Here is a 21,995-nt window from a genome sequence, read left to right as displayed (position 1 = left end):
AATGGACAAAGAGCTTGTTGTTTTTAACTAAGATGTTTGTTGGAAATATCTTTTAGTGTTCATGACTCAGCAGTTAAGTGAAGTGAGGAGTCAGCAGTCAACGATGGTAAAAAACAGTCAATAAAACATTTTTTTTTTTTTTTTTAAATGTTGTACATAATACATTTGGCTGATTGGTCTGTTGGTACGCTAGATGACCAAACACATAATCCCCTCTAGTTCAATATTTTATTCAAGACAAAATGAATGTAAAATCTAAGCAGTGAGAAACCAGAAACATAACTATTTTACCAGTAACAAAGTGATCTTGAGGAAAACAATAGTAACAGTAACAATCTTACAAAAAGAAAAAAACTCATCATGTTAAGAAAAATTCAGCAAAGTAACAATTTATCATTTGAATGCTGTTTTCATTCAAAAAAAAAGTTTTCATTTGTATCGCAAAAGTAATCCACTCTTGCTTCCTTGATCTTTTTATCGTTTTATCTTTGAAACAGTCCTCCATCCAGTATACAGGTTTTAAATCCTTCAACATGTTTTTATGGATCAGCAAGCAGATCCAGTTGTTTACGAATGGTAACAGTGCAGACCGCCACCATCAGATTTAACCCTGTCTTTTATTTTATTAATCTTTTGGCTTTATATTATTATATTTGTCTGTTTTTGTTTTGAAGACACAAATTATTTGGTACTGCTGTGAAGTGTATGCTATCTTTTGGTCAGAACTAACTGTTTTAGAAATAGTGTATATTGTATAATGTGACGTCATGAGAGGTTGAGGAGAGACAAGTTTCCTCCAACAAGGACTACAAAAGATCACAGCACCCAGTAAAAGACTACAAGACCCAGAGTAAGTGAGCATGGCAGTCAGAGCACGCATTAGTGTCCAGCTGAGACTTATCAGCTGATTGCCTCTGTGAGGGAGCTGAGAGGGGAACAGTGAGAGGTGCACAGAGAGGAATGAAGCTTTAGTTTTTATCCAGAAAAAAGTGAATTAGTTTCGATTTTAAATACCTGTTTTTGTTTTGTTCACCTTTCGTCCACAACAATTAAGCTGGCCTGTTGTAAGAAGACTGAAAACACTGAATTCAAGTTTGAAAACAATTTTTTTCTGCCTTCATGAATCCCAGAGAAACATTTCTGACCTCTTAAGACATCACAGTGTGAACTGCGTACAGAGGCCGTAACTGACAACCTGACACGTTTTTTCCTCCGAGATGTTAAAGATTAACCTCCCAGCATTCAGCCCTCATGACTGGACTCTCTGACGAGCTTCAGCAAGGTAAGATGTTTTTTCTTTGATTTTTCAGTTAATGTACCTCACATGTATTCACCTGGAGTTTGTTCATAAAAGTTAGTTTTGTCGAGGAAGATGGTCGACTGTATTCACTGTCAAACGGTGAAACAGTCGACTCTGCTCTGTGTGTTTACGGGATTACTGAAGTCTTTGAGTGACCATAAGTAGCAAAACTGCCTCAAATCTGAGCGGGGGTTACTGTGGTAACTTTATCAATTACACAGTTGTTTAACATTGTGCCACATCAAATCACAATTAAGGACTGAAATCTTAAAGGGCCCCTGAGTGGCTCCTGCGTATATACCGCTTCTTGAGGCCCTGTAATTAACATCAACAGAAAATTACAGGGATATTAAAGAGAAAGATATTGTCTTTAACCCTTTGAAACCTGTATGGACATCAGTTTCTCATGTTACTTCTGGCCGCCTTTCACAAACATTAAAACCTTTGATACTTGAGAAAATTGGTTTGATTTCTTTTGAAAAGACAACTAAAAAGGCGGTGAGCAACTTAGTAAGAGCTGTCCCATAAATTGCAAAGGATTAGGGAAGCTGACAAGGAATTTACTGAAAATTTGTTTTAAAAAATAGAGAGAATGAAAGAAGATTAAAGGATTAAAGGAAAAAAAATATAAAAAAAAAATTATTTAATTATGATTATACATTTAAAGTTAGTAAAATTTACATTTTAAGCACTTTTTCACAGACATTTTTGTGTTTTTTTATTATTATTGTTGTATTTAATTCTTATATCTTTTAATTGTGTGCTAATTTTCATGTTCTTGTAACTTTTTTACTAATTCCTTACAAATTTGTTGTTCCTGTTTTGTTATTTTTATATTTATTACAAACTAACTGTGTTACAGCAAACCTGTGGCAGGTTTGTATTATTTTGGTTTCTGAGTAACATGAGTTGGGGCTAAAAAGAGGACAGCAGCTCACTTTTGCCTTTAGCAGGTTAATAGTTTTACGCCTTCAACTAAACAAAACTGATAGTTGCCATTAGGGCCAATAAAGGTAAATAATTATTACAAAATTAATGAGGGAAATCCAAAAGATTATCCTGTTAACACCAGAATTCCCACGGATCTTACAAAGGTCTTAAAAATGCTCAGACAAGGGGAGTCAGATTTACTTAATCTTTCTCTCTAACGTTGCATTTTAAAATCTCAAAATAACTGGTAAAATCTTTTACTTTTTTTTTTGGTTAAATAATATAATACGTTTCTTTTCTTAAACTCATCTTAATGGGAATCTAAGCAGTGGAAATAAAATTGTTAGGTTTTGGTTATTAGAAAATTGGTCTTGAAGTGACCTCCAAGTGGCTTTAAAAAAGCCTTAAATCCAACTTGCCTTAAACTGTAGGAACTCCGGTTAACGTGACCTGTGTCAAATTCAGATTACTGTCATATTTGGGGTAATTGTGGAATATTACTGAGGCCTCTGTCACAGAAAACCTGCTGAAGAGAGAAAGGATTTGCGTCAGTCAGGTCACAGAAACATCGGCTTTCTGTGATTTCAAAGCCTCCACTCCAAACACAGAGGTGCACAGAGCAGGACGGATGTCACTCAGTGGCTGTTCTTGATGTGTAACGTGTAGTAAGACCACGGCTCCGGCACATACATGAGTCCGGGGTACTTTTTGCGCAGCACTGGGTCGTTCCACAGATAGCCCACCCACAGTGCCACCAGCAGCACAGTAACACTGAAACTACAGAACAGGAAGAGGCCGTTACTGTCCGGGCTGAGGCCTTTACGCTGTTGATAGATCACCATGACAACCATGGCGAGGAAAGTGAGGAGGAAAAGTTCAGTGATTTGTCCTTCAGTGACCAAGTACCTGTTAAGAGAGAGAAAAAAATGTCATGAAATTTAATTACGATTAAAACTTTTGCAATAATTACACAATACAGATGTTTGTTGTTATATATCTTTTTTGAGTGACCTCACCAAGAAGGCAGCTTAAAACACTGTTACAATAATGAATACAAGCAGACAAATATCACAAATTACAAAGAGCGAGCACAACCTCCATTTAAAATGCAATACGAAACACTCAAATACATTAATATGCGCAATTATCAATTTCAGTGAACATTAGAGTAACAGTCACGACAAAGAGTGCTATTTTCTTTCTAAGTGACTTAAATTCTCCCGTCGTAATCAGCGCAGACAGTTTCAGGCCCTTCTGTAAGGAGACGTGGCAAATTTAAAAGCTTTTTTGCCAAGTTCTGTGCGAACCTTAGGGGCCGACATGAAGAGAACACTGAGAGTGCACAGGCCATTTTAGGAAACATCTGCTCGACAATGAAGTGGTGTTGGCATGATACTGTAATTTCTGACTTTTATACACTAATTTAAAAATAGAAATATTCTATAGCAAAGGGGAAACTGACATTGAGGGCGTAAACATTTAAAACATTATTAAAAGATAATTATAACAAGGCTTTAACATGACAACAAGTTTTCTTTTTTTTTGATTGGTATGAGAGAACTGCAGAATGGGTGTAGTAAACATGAAAAATAAAATAAAAACAATGCACAGCTGATACTGGTGTCTCAGGTGTAGGTGTAATTTCAACGTTACATATTAGCAGGGGGTCTGGTGGCTCCTCCCCCATTAAATTTTGATTGTCACTCTTAATTTCCTGCATACTGGTGAAGTTACTGGTGAAACACAAAATATAAATATGGGCTATAATAGAACATAATGCTGTCAGGCGTTCTGCATTGCCACTAAATAGTTTTTGTCTCCTGCAGATTAACTTTTCTTACTTTATGTTATTCCTGCTGAGTCAACACACATATGAATAGTTTACTTTCCCAACCTACTTTGTGTCTTTTGTTTCAGAAATAACCTCTTTAAATGCGCAAGTCAATGATGAATTCCTTTTAATTAATTCATAAACTCCTGGACTCGAGTAGCTCTCGTGTTTCAGAAAGATTTCTGCAAATATTCAAAACTTTATGAACCTTCAAAACTGCACTGCCCCCGACTGAATCAATACTAGATGTGATTTTCCCATCTTTTTGTGCACAGAAACATTAGAATGAGGAAAATGTGGACAAGTTTGCTCGACAATTGGTAAGGACAACTCTGTCTTCCCAAAACACTGGTGGACATGTCCCCATTGTCCATATGTAAACCTACGCTGAATCTATACTCCAGAAAATGAGTAATGAGTAATCTGTTTCAGTTATCTAGAGCCAATATTAATGGATGATTTCACTGATATTTTGGAACACACTCTTTCTATCTATCTATCTATAATCTATCTATCTATCTATATATCTATATATTTCTTTCAGTAGCTATATTTAAAATGAAAAACAACCGCTTTTCCAAACAGCAATGGCATTGATTTCTGCACAAATTTAAGACTGAAATAACAGCTTGTTTTCATCCTTGCAAAAGCCATTTGCTGCTATTCAGTATGAATATAAAATAGAAGTTCCAAAACACTAACATCATTGCAGTGAGCAAACATGATAAATTGAATTGATTTTCTTAAACTTTCTTTTGTGTTATAACATTAACAACCAAAACTTTTTGCACAAATTACAGAATGCTCTTTGTAATTTTAATTAATCTGACAAATGGAGATTCTTTGTCTAGAGAGATTGCTGCTGCTGTGTCTAGACATTCCAAAAATATCCTTCATTCACTCTGTTCTTCATCTCACAAAGTGCCGTGACTGTTGCTTTGCATATCGACCTCCATCTGCTATTTTTGAAATATGAAACTAAATTGAAATCCTCCCAGAAAGTACAAAGCACTTTTATATACTTGACATAGAAAGCATCTCTAAAATGTGGATTTATAAAAGCAGAGTTCATTTATAGTTTCATACCATTCGGGCTACCATAAAAGTATCCTTTAACAAAAGCGTGTTCTCATGAACATCATGTGCAGGAGGTTTTAAAAGACGTGAAAAAGCGACTGACCAATAGTAGAGGGCGCTGGGCCCCAGCAACAGCCAACCAGGGACGGGGATCCGCTTCTGTTCTTTGGCCTTGGTGAAGCAGCCAGTGAAATAGATGAACAAGATGATGAAGAAAGGAATGTACCTAGAATAAAAACAGAGGCACAAACTGTTCAGTGACCTGATCCCAGTTAGACTTAACTATTTTTTCGTTAAGGGGTGACGCAAACCTGGCAGGGCAGCACAGTCAGAAACATTTAAAACGTTCAGGTTTGACCGAGAAAAAGAGCTATTTCTCCTCACCTTTAAGGATTATTTAACTCGGCGCCATAAAATATTTTGGTGAAATAAGGGTTGTATTGAAATATATAAATATTTTTTAATGAAACATATATGAGAATAATTGATAAATATTGTCCCATGGTCATAGCTGGCAGGTTTTTATCTAAAATTATCATGTCCAGACACCTCAGGCACAGATTCCCAAAACCACTGCTCACATTCACTACCTCAAACTGCAGGTAACCATAGAAACAGTGTCCATACCAAATGTTATTATTATCAGTTTTATTGCAAAATAAAATAAAGCAACAAGAGCTGAAATTATTTGTCAATTAGTGAACAAATGCAAAAATATTTTGCTAAATTCCTAAACTCAACCATGGATTAAAGACAGACTTTAAATTAAATGACAAATAAAACAGCATGTAAACAGCTTTGGTTCCCAACCTCGGGATCCCGACCCCCACAAGAGGTCACTAAAGCTTCACAGTGGGTTGTTTGGCCATCATGATTTTCAGGATTGTAGGACTTTTTTTTAATAAAAATAAGCAGTAGGCCTATGTTTTAGCATTTTATCTGTTTTTGTAAAAAAAAAAAAAAAGTTGTAATTGCTTAAGTTTAGATTAAAAGTTAAAATTAAAGTTTAAGATATAAACTTAGATCTGTAGTTTATCAGTTGTTCAGCATTATTGTTTTCATACCACATTTATCTGCCAAAGATCTAACAAGAACAGTGCAGATGATGAATAATGAACTCGTCAGAGGTGACGAGGCTTCGCATCTATCCACAGCTGCAGAAACTGCAGAGAAGCTCTCTTCTTACACTGTGTAGCTGAAACACTGCAACAAGGCGAGATGAGTTCTGTTTCAATTATTTACATCACTTGCTGTGTTATTCACCAAAATGTATTCAGTGAACCAATCTGCTCAGTGAAATGTGACTCGAAACTTTGTCCTTGCAGGGCCGAGGCCTGAAAGCGTCGCTGCTTTCATACCAGCATCCTTTAGAGCCAGCCCGTTTAGTGTAAAATATCAAGAACTACCTTGGTCACAGTTAAGCAAAGAAAAACACCAGTTTATATGTATACAAAAAAAATAAAAGAATATTCGGAGTGTGCTGGTGGTTAAGTGGTAAGGCGCCAACATTGAACCACAACATCCGAGGTTCATCTTTGTTGTGTGTTTCATGTCTCACTCCACTTATTGATAATTGACCCCACTGTTGATAATCAATTAAGGCATAAAATGTCCCTGTAAATGATTTTAAATGATTATCTCTGGGGTGTTTTTTCTCTTGGTGAATACTCGATAGTTGAGGAGCTGAGCGGGGAGAGAAGGACATGCAACAAATGACGCATTCAACTATCAAACCAGGAACAATGTGTTCATGCGGTATGTGTCTTAAACACTCCACACTCTCAATTCATTTCATCAGAATTTGATTTTTATATCACTGCGCTGTATCATCTGAGACTTCTGAGAACACCAAAGAGTGAGATGGTGAAAAGAAAATCATTTTACTTTGTATCTTGTTCCTGGATGTTATGGCAGTCTGTTTTGCCGTATCATTCTGTGTTCAGTCCAGAGGTGCAACTTTCAAACCACACCCAATCCAGGCACTCCAAAAGTATAAAAACGTGAAAAACGTTATTTAAAAACTTTGTCATAGTGGCTCGATCATAAAAAAGCCAACATGTTTCATCCTGTTGTTTCCCGTCTTCCATGAGCGTCTCTGCCCCCATGAAACATCTTACAGTCCACTAAAAACACGTTTACTCGTGTCTGCAGGTCATTTCAGATTTCTGATCGTGTGTCTCAGTCTGCAATTGTCTTAAATTTCTAATCTAATTTTAAAATTCTAATTAATTCATTTTAACTTTATTGTTTTAATTGGTTAGATTCTTTCATTACTCGTCTTGTTGTGCACCTTTATTTTTGTGTGATTTATTTTTCTCAGCGTCACTGTAAACGACAGCTTGCTCTCAATGATCCTTCGAGACTAAATAAAGATTGAATTGGAAATCATCAGTCAAATTTCATTATAGAAAGAGTTTAATTTAATTCATAGCAAAGCATTTGATCTTGTTTTCTGCTAATTTCCACTGATTTCTCAACAATGCAAAACAATAATTATGACAAGTACATACCACATTAAGTGCCCCAGCTGTTCATCATAATAATACAGCAGCTCAAAGGAGTCAATCTGTGAAGGAAGGACAGACAGAAATGCAATATTACTGGAAAATGATACAACAATAGCAGTTATGTTCTTTTATTTTTTATTGTGTGATGCAACACAAGACAGTTGAGAGACATGACAGGGTTGACCATATGTGTGGGACAAAATTGGACAGGGCAGGAGAGCACGAGACCAGTTAATCAACCAAGCAAAAACAAACTGGTACACTGTGTTGTGTTTTGAGGGTATTGAAAGGCAATTTTGCTGTGTGTGTGTGTGTGTGTGTGTGTGTGTGTGTGTGTGTGTGTGTGTGTGTGTGTGTGTGTGTGTGTGTGTGCGCGCGTGTGCGTTTGGCGTGCGTGCGTGCGTTGGAAGTAACTGGGATGGCAGACAGGGAAAGTATATATATCAAAGATATAGAGATTAAACTAAATATATTTTATAAATATATGCATGCAAAATGGTAGTAATAAATAAATAAATATATATAAAATTATATGTGTGTATATATATATATATATATATATATATATATATATATATATATATATCTATAAGGAAAGACATTTCACCAAAGAGAGCTTCCATTCTTCCTCCTACCTCTCCTCTCCTCCCCTCCTCCTCCCCCCCCCCCCCTCTCACTCAATTTAATTTCGGTTTAAATTCTTAATGTTTGTAACGTTGAGCACCCATCCATCCAAAACAGCCCCCAGACAAGGTGGCTTGTTGGTGTGGGTGGGTGGTCAGTGTATAGTTGTATATACTATATGAATATTAGTCTGCATTAGTGGAGAGCACTAACGTCCTCCACTATATCTTGTGCAACAGTGCCACCTACTGCTACAGTACCATTGACACTTTATTATGGCTATGATCACATTAACAGTCTGTAGGTGGCAAACTAGAACAACTGAAAAACACTGAATAAATAAGAAATCTAACCAATGTTTATGCTTCCATATGTGGCACAAGGGGAATCTTAGTGGTTCAAGTATGAATATGACATAAATAATCTAAAATAAAATATCTAAAACGTCTTTATTGCTTCTTTTGAGGTAAATCTTCATTAAGAGGTAAAAGCACTAATCAGTTCATTCCAACACAAAATCAATGCCCCTCAGGGCCTCTTCTTGCAGCTTTTTGATGTAGTTTTTAATCCCTGCGAAGAACTACTTTCACCAGTAGAAGCCTCTTGATTTGCTTTTTAATAACTTTAAAAAAGATACATTGCTCATATTTTTTCCACATACATCAGTGCATTTGAGATCTCAAAGTATTATGAGGGCACACAGTGGCGTTTCAGACTTTTTTAAGCGCTCCATCTTTATATATAAGTGTTCTCAAAAACAGATATCCAAACAGATGTGCAGTTGGTTTGAACTCACACAACTTAAATTAAGTAGAAGTACTATGTTATAACTTCTGAGAATTTTATTTGAGCTCAGTGTACTCACAGATGGCAGCTCTGGTGTTTGACAGTAAAACATCACTTCTGGTGTGTTTACCTTCACTTCCAGTTTGATGTGATGAAATCAGAGAGTTGTATTATAAGTGATTAAGGTATCTAAAATGTGCACAATAAATACATGTATTAATTTCAAAATAGGCACAACAGGATGCTCATTAGTCCCCGACCTGATGTGATGATGTCAGTGGGTTTGCATGCACTTCCATAATGTTATGTGAGCAGTTACATAAGAGACACGGGGCAGGGAAAGCATCGGCAGTGTGGTGGAATCAAAAGATTATTTGTTGTGGCTGTGTGTCCTTGTATCACTAATATAGGAAATCAGTAAATACTGACCTGAAACTAAAATACCTGTAAATAAGTCTGCTTTCACAGCACGATTCAATTCAGCCATGCACACGGTAAAAAAAAAAAAATAATAATAATAATTCTGGCACCCTTACCGAGCTGTCAGTCAAAATGCACTCAACAAAAACAAAACAAAGCAATCTCCCAGCTTCAACATCACATCCCTTAACAGGGTTCTTATTCATCCATCCACTTAAAAAGTTACACAAAATATGGCAAAATTGATCCAAGGAAAAGTAGGGAGTTAGGGGGAAATGAGGTTTTGATTTGATTTGATTTTTTTAATTTATCTATTTATTTATTTTTTCTGAGTGAGTGCAAAAGGGCAGTACAAAAACAATAACAAAAACAGGTTACTGATAGGCAACTTATATCTGGGGGCAGATGGAGACAGAAATTTAGACTAGACCAAACAAGACAGGACAAAACACAACAAAGCAACAACAAGCAACAACAAACACAAAGAAATGATTCGGCATGGTGGCATTCTTACTGTTGTTAATATGCAAACCAGTTATTTCACTATGCTATGAGGAGTTATTGAAGTCATTCATGTAAATGTGTTTAAATGCATGCATGTCTGCAGCTGTAAAGAAAGAGAAGATGGGCTGAGCAAATATGTGTGTGTATATATATATATATATATATATATATATATATATATATATATATATATATATATATATATACGCTGAGAAAGCGTTACCAATGTGGTGGGATGAAAAGATTGTTTGTTGTGGCTGTGCGTCCTTGTATTAAAAATAGCGCAGTAATCATGTTATTGCAGTACGTCTATACATGTGTTATATTTTCCAGCCTGATTCCTCCAATTAACCTGTTCGCCTTTTTACACATAAACAGTCACGAATGTTTGATGCTCTGCAGGAGGCGGTTGAGTGAAAGCAACTGGACCTAAAACTTCAGAGCTTGACTTAATTGATTTTGGATTTTTGTATCAAATGTGGTTCACATCAGGGCAGCTTGTTTAATTGCCTTTGGGAATACCCAACCAGACAAGAGTACTAGAGGGAAATCATTTTATCCACTGCAAAAGAGGAGCTTTCACTTTATCCTAAACTGTGTATTTTTGGATGCTTCCCAGTAAACTGTAAATTAACAATACAAGTAAGAAGGTTGTTGTTTTTCTGTTATCTTGAAGCAAAAGATCAGTACAAGACAAGTACAAGAAATTCAGCCCAAAACAACACCCAAAAACAAAAACAAAAAAAGACAAAAGAAAAATGAGAAAGTAAAACAACAAAAAATACAAAGTGGGAAATTACCTGGAAAAAAATAATAATAATTCTAATAATTCTTTAAAATAATTAAAAAATACATAGTTATAATAATCATAAATATAGTTCACTGGACATTTTTTCTTAGCTTTAACGAAGAAAAAAAGTCCTCTACATCTACTAATCCCTTTTTTGCATCTTTTTTTTTAACTATGCTGATAATACTGTCTTCACTGGTGGGCTCATGAATTTTTTTTTTTTCATTTATCTGTTTGTATGTAAAGAACTTTGTGCTACATTATTCTTGTAAGAAAAGTGCTATACAAATAAACTTTGACAGAAGATTTGGGACTCATTCATTAAATGAAAGACAGGATTTTGCCAAAGCCTTTAAAGTGAACTACTGTTAATTTATCTTATTTGTTTTACTTTCGAGAGGCTTTGATCTCATTAAATGTCAGATTATCCACTATTATTTTTTTCCACTAAGATGTGATTTTAGTACCCTGTCAACAGGTACAACAGCAGACTATGCCTTACCTCTGTTGTATTATAAGTACCTTAATGTGGTTTTTTTTAGGTGTTGGGACTTTATTGTTCTATATGAAGTTCACGTTTTATGTTATGAAGAAAATACATACATTTTTCAAAACCTTAACAGCTTAACCCTTTGAAATGTGAGCAAATTGAAGCATGAAAAACACAGTTAACTTATATACTGTCTGTAATAGTCCTGCCTCTTTCTATCTGCTCCAGATATGCCATACATCCACCTATTATAACATGTTGACAAACACACATCATTTTCAGAGGTTTGATGCCCTGCGTTTTGTCAGGATGACGATGCGATAGCAGTGACAGAGTGGATCAAACATGTGAGATGATACAGATGTGTTTTGCGTCAAGAAGAAAAAAATCCCTGAACCATCTCTGGAGAGTCGTGGCAAGCAAAACAAACAGTGACGTTGTTTGACATTATGACAGGTGACAAAACATATTAATAGATTCTGAATAATTCATACAGGGCCAGTTTTATCAACCAGTAGCCAACAATGGCCAGATATTTGAAAGGAAATGTGGCAACATTTTGACAGTTTTCCCCTGCTGTGCCCCACTTTACTTAAATAATACAGGCACTCACCAGTGAGGCAGGTTTGAGGTCTCTGATGATGGGGTTCTCTCTGACTGACAGGTGGAGCTGGTAGCCGCTCAGGATGAGCCGGTGGTTGATGGAGTCCCCCACCAGGTGGATGCTGGCTCCCATGACAAAAGTGATGATACAGAGGTAGACCGCTGAGCGAGGCAGCGCTCTGGGACTGCGCTCGATCAGCTGAAAGGACCAGCAGCACACACACTTAGCACATATGACGTCATCTGTAAGGTAAGTTATCCATTACGACTTAATTGTTTTGTTTTTTAGGAATTAATGTCAACTGCAGATGTGCATACCATAAAACTTCAATTATTTCATTAAGCCTGGGCGATTCTTTGATTAAATCGTTGAACTCAAAAGGCTTATATTTGGGACAGACGTCTACATGGGACAGGCTTTTAATTCACAAACTTCACAAAAACCTGTTGCTCAGCAAAGATTAGAAACACAATCAAATTATTTACTTAACCCTTTGAAACATGGGCAAATTGGCTCTTTTTTTTTCAAGAACATGGGAAGAAGGTAATGAGCAACAAAAGAAGAAATGACCCAGAAGTTAGCAGAAAATCTGTGAAAATTACCAGAAAAATAGCCCAAAAAAATATATATATATATTTATAAATAAAAAATAATTAATTAGACAGAATAATCAAGAAAGATTAAAAAAAACAAGAGATGACTAGGCTTTTATTTGAAGTTTTAATGTAATACACAGTAAGTACGTGTTTTGTTTTGTTTTTGTTTGTTTAATAACATATTTGCAGTTGTGACCTCCATCTCTTTAAGGGACAGTTCATCCCAGAATCAAAAATATTTATCCCCAATTAAGACATTTTAAGACTTTTAAAGGACATGCAGACACCCTGAGTGGTCCAAGAATGAAATGCATCACTGACATTTGTTTCTGTTCTGTCTCAACATTGATTAACTATTTTTGGGAAAATGAGGAATGGATAATAAGATATACAAACTAAAAGTAAGAAGAGGTTTCTGCAGGCACAACAACAGAACGACAACACAGATTGGCCTGGTGTCAATAAAAAGGCTCGAATAGAAACATGTTTTATCCTCAATAAACTCTGTGAGACCATATATTCAGTATAATTCAAAATATATATAAAAGCCTCAGCAGGTTACATACAAGGAGTGTGAAATACCTCATGTTTACAAAGTCATATCATGTTTCCCTGCAGTGATGGAATAAGGGTGCAAAGGCAACAGTGAACCAATCACTGTCAGGAAACCTATCAGGAATTTAAGATTTTCAGAATAATTATTTGCAGCAGTAAATGTCATTCGTAATTGGCTCTGTGGGTTAACTAGCTTACTGCTGCATGCGTGCAGACGTGTCTTAAAGCAAGTGATCGTGCTGCACATATTTTCTATCTTGCTCTTATGAAAATCATGGAGAGCAAAGTGATTCTACTGGTATGAAAAATGTTTTTATGCTCTTGTCGTCAATAATACCTGTCTGTTGATGGGTTAGTGGACATAGTTACCATGATGGGCCTGCTTTTATGATATAAAGGCTATTTTCGTTTCTATTTAGGAAAGTATGTGTTTAGTTATGTTTGGGCTTAATCTGATATAGAGGAGGAAAAAAAATAAATTAAAGGGACAGTTTACGCAAAATAAAAAATACATATTTTTTCCTCTTAACTGCAGTACTGTTTATCTGTCTAGATAGTCTTGGTGTGAGTTACAAAGTGTTGGAAATATCAGCTGAACAGATGTCTGACTTAAATCAAAAACAATGGAACTAGATGGCACTTGGCTAAGAAAATACACTTAAAAATCAACAGCAATGTCTCTTACCAGAAATCATGACCTGGTTACTCAAGATAATCCACAGACGTTGTTGTGAGCAGTTTCACGTGGGAACTATTTTATTTCTACTAAACAAAACTTGACAACTAAATCACCTTTCAGAAGGAGGCGTGCGTCTACTCATGAACGAGAGGCCTGTGCTCATGACAGTGAGAGATGTAAACATTAATGACGTCCTCACCTGAGTTATAACATTAGCTAGCTCAGTGGTGCTAAGTGAGCTATAGCACCAAAACAATCTGAATGGCAAATAGCACTACAAGTAAGAGGACAAAGATTTTTAGGTGAACTGTCCCTTTAAATTACATTAAGATGTTTTTGGGGGATATACTTTAAGGGTAGCTTTACTGTCTCATACTGAATATTCTTCGCATTAGTCTCAAAGCACGTTGTTACACTTACCTTGAGCAGCAGGAATGGTGTTATGACATTGTAGGCCATGTGGAAATAATCTCCAGCACTGGGTTTGTTCAGGGGAAACCACTCCAGAGGGAGGATGATCTAATACATACGATACCAAGAAATTATTTGGTGTCTACCCATTGATTTCATCATTTTTTGCACTCTTTAAAACTGCATGAGATAAGTGTTAAATGCACGGATCCTTACCATTGCAATAGGCCTTCCAAAGTCCAGTATCCAGTTCTGCAGCGTCAGACAGAACCACAGGTCAGAGTGGAAGTGATGCCTTTTCTGCTGTGACACATTTTCCTTCAAACAACCAGGAGTGCTGTCGACACACATTTACAGCAACCATCAGTCATTGGAATAAAGCAACATTACAAAAGCAAAGGGCGTAACAGAGGTTAAGCATTTAATAGACATGGTGGGAATATTCTAATAAAGTAAGGTTTACAATGGTGTTTACTACTGCAGTAAATAATTGCCTTTGATTTTCACTCAACTACTTCATCACTGCTTGTGTTAGGCAACATACTCTATACAGAAGACAACAAAGCACTTGCTTTGGAATAGTTAATAGCCAAAGATGGTGTGTACATATCTAATGAAGATCAAAAACCTTTTTTTAAGCATTTGCATTTAAGAGTATTTTGGAGGAGTATGGTAAATACATAAAAGAGGGAAAGGGAATTATGCATAATGTAGTGCATGAATACCTTTTGCGTTATTGGTTAAATCACTGTATGTTTGACAATATAACAACAGTGTTTTGTTTTGGGGGGTTTTTTTGCACTCTGAAATCACAGTCAGATGATCACCATAGTCAGTGGGCACCAGCGTCTGTGTATTTGCTGACCTATTCAACTTATGGTGCATTGCGTGCAGCTGTGCAATATGCTGCTGCAAGCTGAACACAGTGACTATGCAATAGTTCAGCACAGTACGTTATGTACTGGGTCAAAAAAAGGATGAGTGTGGCAGAATGGGTCCTTCACCCCTGAATGTGACTTTTGTGAAAGGATGCCTACTAACTAATCTTTGCAGTACTGTATTAGTTTTTTTGGTATTTGATGGGGTTTTTTTTGTAAAGACCAACTGCTATCCTCAGCCATAAAGGTTCAGTGTGTAAGATTTAGGGAGATATATTGGCAGAAATTAAATGTAATGTAGTAGGTATGTTTTCTGTCTTTTGGGAAAAAAATAATCAGAAATAATAGCTATGAAATAAATCCATAAATAAATAGGACAAAAAACCAACAGATTCTATTTTTATGGATTCATTTCATAGTCATATTTATTTCCTGCATATATTTATTTATTGATGTCTTTATTTATTTATATAGTATATATATATAGTTTTGGTGATAACTAATGCCTGTGTTCTTTGCCTGTTGCTTTGCCTCCAATACTACCTACATCAAAATCAGGCTTTATTGGCAAGTATATTTACATATACAAGGAATGTGACTTGGTGTTTTGGTGCAAAACAATTGACAATTTACCACAATATGGTGGAGGGAGGTGAGTGATAAGGAAAACACATTTATAGCTTTGGGAAGGATCAAAATTTTATATATATATATATATATATATATATATATATATTTTTTTTTTTTCCACACTGAGTCACCCCCTCACCTGATAAATAAAGTACAGTCCCTTAGACGGAGGTTTCGGTGAGGGGGCACAGATCGTCGAGGAAGCAGACTCAAACACAACACCGGTTCGGTCATGTGATAGCAGGACCGGCAGCGACAGACTGACTGCAGACCAGAGGAAGGTAATTTTAAACCCCAACAACATGGCATCTATTTATATCTAAAAACCGAGTGTTTCTGCAGTCAGTCCCTGTCTTTAAACAACAAACAGCTATAAGATTTCACATCACATACGTTAACGCTACCCTGAAAGTTGAATTATTAGTAATTTAAGCCGGTTTTCACGTTATTTGGGCCCATCAACAGCCATTCCGCGTCTGTTCGCTTTCGCTTGCGCGTCCAACCGTTTACTTCGTATTCCGCCGTGACGCGTCCGTTTCTGTATACGGATACCGAGCTGTTACGGTTAACTCTTTAGGAGTTAATTTCTTTAAAAAAAAACTAGCATGTGTCTCTAATTTCTAAACGGACTCCGCTGTCTTTCACTCACAGAAACGTTAGCCTGGTGTGTGTAAATACAAACCTAGTTTCTGTTGTGTTTAAATCGTTGCCTCTTCGTTTTCGCACAGACTGCATTTTCGGTTCCGCGTTAGCTACCGTCGGTCTTGCTAACGTTAACGGTACTCCCTGACAGTCCCGTGGTTCAAAAGATGTCAAGTTTAATGTTATTAAACTGCTGTAAACATCGTTCTGTCAAAATCTTCACTTCCTGCTTGCCGCCTTGTTCCCGCCTCATCCACCAATCAGGCTGCAGGAGACTAATGAGGGCACAGTGAACCCTGAGTAATGTTTTGAAGGCAAAGTGCCCGCTTCAACTCAGATTAGGGACTGTTTGTTATTTATGAGAGGAGAGGGGGTGGTGCAATACGGGGGAGGAATGTCAAATACTTTTTTTATAACCAAAGGAAGAGGGAGATTTGAATTTAGGCACAAGGGAGGGACAAAAAACTTTGTAAAGTTATATTTTTTTCTTATTTTTAAGTTCCTCCTGAACTCCAAAACCTGCTGTCAGGCTTAAAGGCATGTCTTTCTGTTTCTTTGTCATTTGCCAGTATTAGGCTACTACATTTCTAATAACAACAAACAGTAAAAGCAAAAGAATTTCTTTTGTATTTTTAAATGTTGACAACCTTTAAACACATCAAATGCAATGGACACTTAATCATATCTAATCTTGAAATAAAGATATTTGATCAAAATCATTCCACGTCTTTAAAATTTTGCAAAATTCCTCCATAGAAATGGTGGAAGGGTCATGCATTTTCCTACAGTTACCCCCGCCTCTGATAAACAACCAATGGTCCATTACAAAAACACATTGATTTAAAACAATATTTAGCTTACTACTTGCCTAAAGTTTTGTAGTACTGGTCCTAAAGAAGGTTAACTCAAGTAAAAATACTTGTATAAGGCACATGGTAGATATATTAGTCATAGTTTAGAAAATAATTTAATTTTAAAAAAGCCTCTAAATCCTGCTACATAGTTTGACGTCAAAGGAGTTTCTGACTTTATCAGTTTCATGAGAATTTGCTTTTGTAAAAGTAAAATGTAGTTCAGCTAAAATTAAGCTGATTTCAGTACACGTTACCTTTAAAAGGAGAACAGGGGCATCTTTAGGCTTCAAAACAACTCACATTAACTTAGCTTCTTCTCTGCTGCAGCTGCTGATTCTTCTCCTTTCTTTCATTTTCAGAGTTTTGACACATGAAACTTTTGTTTTTATTCAGTAACAGAAACAGCTTGAAATATAGTGAAGTCAGTACTTGTGATTAGCTATTTCAGTAGCTTAAAAGCAAAATTACAGATTAAAAAACTCAAAAAGGACAAGTACACAAAACAGCTTTGTTGCAGTAACAAAAGTAAATGTAAATGACTTCCCACCTTCATATTCTATGTAACTACACGACAATAACTTGATATGTGTTTCCTTAAAACCTGAGCATTGATTGTATTCATAACCCCAACTACTTTTTCCTCTAATGCCTAATCACATCGTAACCTAAGTCCGAACTCCGACCTCAGAGGGCATCAGTTTAAAAAACACAGTTTGAAAGGAAAGAAAACTCTATTAAAGGGAAGACAGACTTGAACACTGGACCTGCACAACAAGGTGTTTTCAATCACTCGGGCTGATTACACCTCTGCTCAGGGCGACACTGGACAGTGCAATGAGGTCACAACAGTGGATTCAGCAGTAGTAATGATAGAGGTCTGAAGTCACCCCCACCTTAACGGTGCAATCTGAGAGAAAAGAAGGTGTCAATCAAACATTCAGTTCACGTCCACAATGTCCTCAAAAGAGGCCAAATCAGGCAAAATAAGTGAAAACACCATGTGACCCCATGGTGTTTCCAAATTAATTTATATATGATTTTTGTTTTAACTGTCTGAGTGTATTTATTCATTTTAATTAACCTTCTGAAGCCTGAGCAAATTGCCTTGATTTCTTTTAATAACGTTGGCAGAAGGCAGTGAGCAACTGAACAAGGAATTACTCAAACTTAGCAAGAAAAAGATCTGAAAAAATAGCACAAAAAAAATTAAAAAGAAAGAAAAAGAATTAAAATCAACATTAGCGAAAATTTGAAAAAAAGGTAAAATAATAAATAAATAAATAAAACAAGGATGGATATATGTATATATATGTATATAAGCATTTTTTCAAGTTATGTCCTTGTTGTATTTATTTATTTATTATTTTACCTTTTTTTCAAATTTTCGCTAATGTTGATTTTAATTCTTTTTTTCATTTTTATTTTTTAATATCTATTTATTATTATAAATAGATGATTCTGAACATTTTCCCCAATATTATTAAAATAAATTTCTAATAATTGTATTGCTCTCTCCTTTAAAAAATAGGGGAAAAAAAGAAAGAAAACGAACTGTCATCTTTTTTTTTAAATTTCTTGCCGTTTACACAGGTTTTTTTTTTAAAGAAAGCTTTTTTTTCTTTCTCAGGTTTCAAAGATTTAATGCTTGTGTTAGGTGTCTGAACACAGCAAAAGAAAACTGATGTCAGTCCAAATTTCAAGAGGTTAAACATGTAAATGTTTTATTTATATTGTTATTCCAGTGGTTTACAGCCCGCGTTGAGGTTCGGGGTAGCCATTTAGTTGTATCATTTACACATGTAGTTTTCTTATTGTTACATGTCAAAAAGCATACAGCTCCTCTGGAAAATACACACAGCAATATTTATTTTCAAGATTCAGTCTCATTAAAACTGTTTACTCGGGCAAATGCAAACCGAAGTAGTACTTTTTTTTTTGATTTACTGTCTTGTAATTGTGATCAGTCCAGCGGGACTGTACCTCCTGTTGTGGGGACTGCTATCAATAATGACTCAACCATCTGTTGTGCAGCTCAGTCGAAAGCAACCGTATGAAAGGATCTGTGGTCTCAGAGGAGCTACCAAAAAAAGCGGGTCTTTGTTTTAGACTCTCCAGTTTCGACAAACATAAACAGCTTTTTACTGATCTCAACATGTATGCAGTGAATTCTACAGCCATTAGTTACTCGGCACTGTGTGGAGATTCAATTTCTACCTTTGAGGAAACAACTTCATGTTCCTAATTGCCTCTGTGGCCGGTGAGCATTGCACTGTAGCAGATGTTCGTTCTCCAATAATGTCTCCTGTAGTCTCTGAAGCAGACAGTCTGAAACGTGAAAATATAATGACAGGAGGTAATATTGACACATGTACCAATCATATAAAAACTTGAGCAGTATGCTGAGAAGAGGACCCACATTTGTATGTTTAGCAGCTCTTGAAAAACTCCCTTCTTTATGTGTGGTTCCTAAATGTTGCTTTCCTGGTTTTGTCTCTTTTGACGAGCCTTTTGCCACGAGCAGCATCCCCCTGTGTGATTCAAACAGAGGGTCAAACAGCCTCAAACAGAGCCTCAGTGTCTGATGGCTTACTTGACAGTCCTTTTACCTTTCTTACCTCATCAGACTATGAATAAATCCAGTACTTTGTGCAATAATTATGTAAATAGATTTAGCTGATGTATGTGTGTTGGTAATTAACGTGTATGTATGTTTTTTATGCTGAGCTGTAGCGACTCCAAATCAAATTTCCCTACGGAGACAATTAAAAGTGTAACTTATCTTAAGCTTTTCAAAGTGATTTCATTATTGAGGAAAACTAGAAAAACAACGCACACTGTGTTCGTGGAAACAATTTTTGCAAATATTAGATTAAAGTGCCCAACAGCGTTGTTTAAGAAAGATGTAAAGGTCCAGTGTAGGATAACTATGTTCTGTTTAGTCTATAATCACCTCAAAAAAAGAATTGTTGTGTTTTTGTTACTTTATTATGAGCTGTATATATCTACAGCTATATATATATCTATATGTGGGTCCACATCAATGGTGTCTACATGTTGCACCGTCATGTTTTTACACCCCCTCTGCTATGACCAGCAACTGAAACTAAAACTGTGTTTTCTCCTTACCTCAGAATGAGCGGTCCACCAGCCGGTGTAGGTGCACAGAAGTTTCAGTTTTGCAGCTTCACTGCTAGATGTCTCTAAATTCTACACACCAACATTTAAAATGACATATATTAAAGGACCACTGTGTAACGTAACTGTATTTTAGGGAAATGTATCGTCAAAAGTGGAATATAATAATAAGTATGTTTTTTTTCAGTGTATAATCACCTGAAAATAACCCTCATTGTGTTTTTGTTACCTTTAGATTTAGAAAAGATGCCTTTTAAATCTACATAGGGACCAGGTTCTAGTCAATGTTGCACCATCATGTTTCTACAGTAGCCCAGAACAGACAAATCAAACACTGGCTCTAGATAGTGCCATTAATGTTTTTGCGTTGACCACTGTAGTCAAAAGCCTCACTGTGCTGAGCCTCATTGGAAAATCACAGATTTTTTTTATATGAAACTGATTGACTGACTGTATTTTTATTTGTTTAAATCACAAGATTCATTTGTTTTCAGGAAGAGATCTCTTGCAATAATTCGTCCCCCAATAAAAACCTCCCCAACGTCTGGATCTTAAGGAATCAGGGAAAAAAGGTGAGCATAGATTAGCAGGTGCGAGGCTAAGGGCCCATCTCTAACAAGCAGAACAGTGTTTTGAGAAACACAGATTGGTAACGTGAAACTGCCTCATTCAGTGTTTGTATAAGTTTAAATCACCTGGTGCGATTGTTATGGAGAGGAGGAGACCTCTGCAGATAATACGGCTCCTGGAAAATAAATAACATGAGGCAAACATGCTTACAACCTGCCAATACTGATCATGTATGAAGCTCACAGTGGAATAATAACCAAAGTTTGCAGTTTGACTTGTGTGGCCATTTAATTAGACCACACTCTGTCAGCCTGATGAAAGCAGGATGAAATGTGTTCTGCGGTGTAATTATCCCACGGCCACAGTGCTTCTTGGTCACGGCTGATAAAGTAAGTCATTTACCATGCAGAGCACATATGTATATACAAGCCACTTAATCAACGCTATTTAACCTGTCTGCAGCAGAACATATAGCTCCGTTAAATTAGCTGCCACGATCCAGAGCAAACACGTTAGAGAGACGATAACATTTATGTTGGTCTTTACCTACAGGTACGGCGTGTTTATGCATATATCAGCTAATGTACGTGTAGTGGAGGGTAAATATCTAAAGTTCACCACCTATTCAGGAAATATGAGGTAAAATCTGAGTTTTCGTGAAATGCATCAAATAATTGTGCTTTTAATCACTTAGTTGTCTAAAATATGTTTCCCTCTTTGTACATATAGGATGGCTTTTTGGGATTTTCAATGATAACACCAGATATTCCTGCAGTCACAATGTGTTGTTCTCATTTGTTTTGGCTTTCTTGTCCTTGTGATATTCTTCTGTTATTTTGCATCTTTATTAGGTCACAACATGTATTAACTCTGAGAATAACCCCACATTCCCAGTAGTTTTATTAGATATTGCAGTGTAAACCAAACATAGACAAATTGAGACATGAAACCTGTTTTGACATTTTATTTCTATTTATTCATGAGATGCTTTTCGTATTGTGGGTGTAGTTTTGTGTTTGTCTCTCATCTGGCCATATGGTGATACAACTGGAGGGATGGTTGATGTATGGATTTACCATTCATCCTCACCCCAAACACCCAGGGGGAAATGTCCCTTGCATCATGTTGTATAATTCCTTTAAAAAAAAAAAAGTGAGTTAAAAAATGAACTCGAAATTCTCC

At 36.1% G+C, this 21,995-nt stretch overlaps 2 protein-coding genes across 4 annotated transcripts in view; one reads left to right on the top strand and one right to left on the bottom strand.

Annotated features, from left to right (window-relative positions):
* Positions 1 to 214: 214 nt before the first annotated feature.
* Positions 215 to 16,831, bottom strand: cln6a (CLN6 transmembrane ER protein a). The gene is made up of 7 exons (XM_042491484.2): positions 16,295 to 16,831; positions 14,321 to 14,441; positions 14,114 to 14,212; positions 11,873 to 12,061; positions 7,649 to 7,704; positions 5,242 to 5,364; positions 215 to 3,136 (listed from the first exon to the last, which is right to left on the bottom strand). The coding sequence occupies exons 1-7, from the start codon at positions 16,345 to 16,347 to the stop codon at positions 2,866 to 2,868; spliced, it is 912 nt and encodes a 303-aa protein (XP_042347418.1). The 5' UTR covers positions 16,348 to 16,831; the 3' UTR covers positions 215 to 2,865.
* The window catches only part of chrna7a (cholinergic receptor, nicotinic, alpha 7a (neuronal)), a 44,544-nt gene continuing 34,522 nt past the window's right edge, over positions 11,974 to 21,995 (top strand). The window contains exons 1-2 of one of the 3 annotated variants that reach the window (XM_088075108.1): positions 11,984 to 12,112; positions 20,738 to 20,815. The gene's annotated coding sequence lies outside the window, so the exon portion shown is untranslated. Of the gene's footprint in view, positions 12,113 to 15,744; positions 15,894 to 20,737; positions 20,816 to 21,995 lie in introns of those variants that run through there. The other 2 variants (XM_042491473.2, XM_088075110.1) reach the window with 2 other exon arrangements.

This window comes from Plectropomus leopardus, chromosome 1, assembly GCF_026936395.1.
Source record: "Plectropomus leopardus strain MGB_pleo_1.0 chromosome 1, ASM2693639v1, whole genome shotgun sequence".
Lineage (NCBI taxonomy): Eukaryota > Metazoa > Chordata > Actinopteri > Perciformes > Serranidae > Plectropomus > Plectropomus leopardus.
Note: the sequence above shows the minus strand (reverse complement) of the source record. Positions and strands in the feature narration are given on the sequence as shown.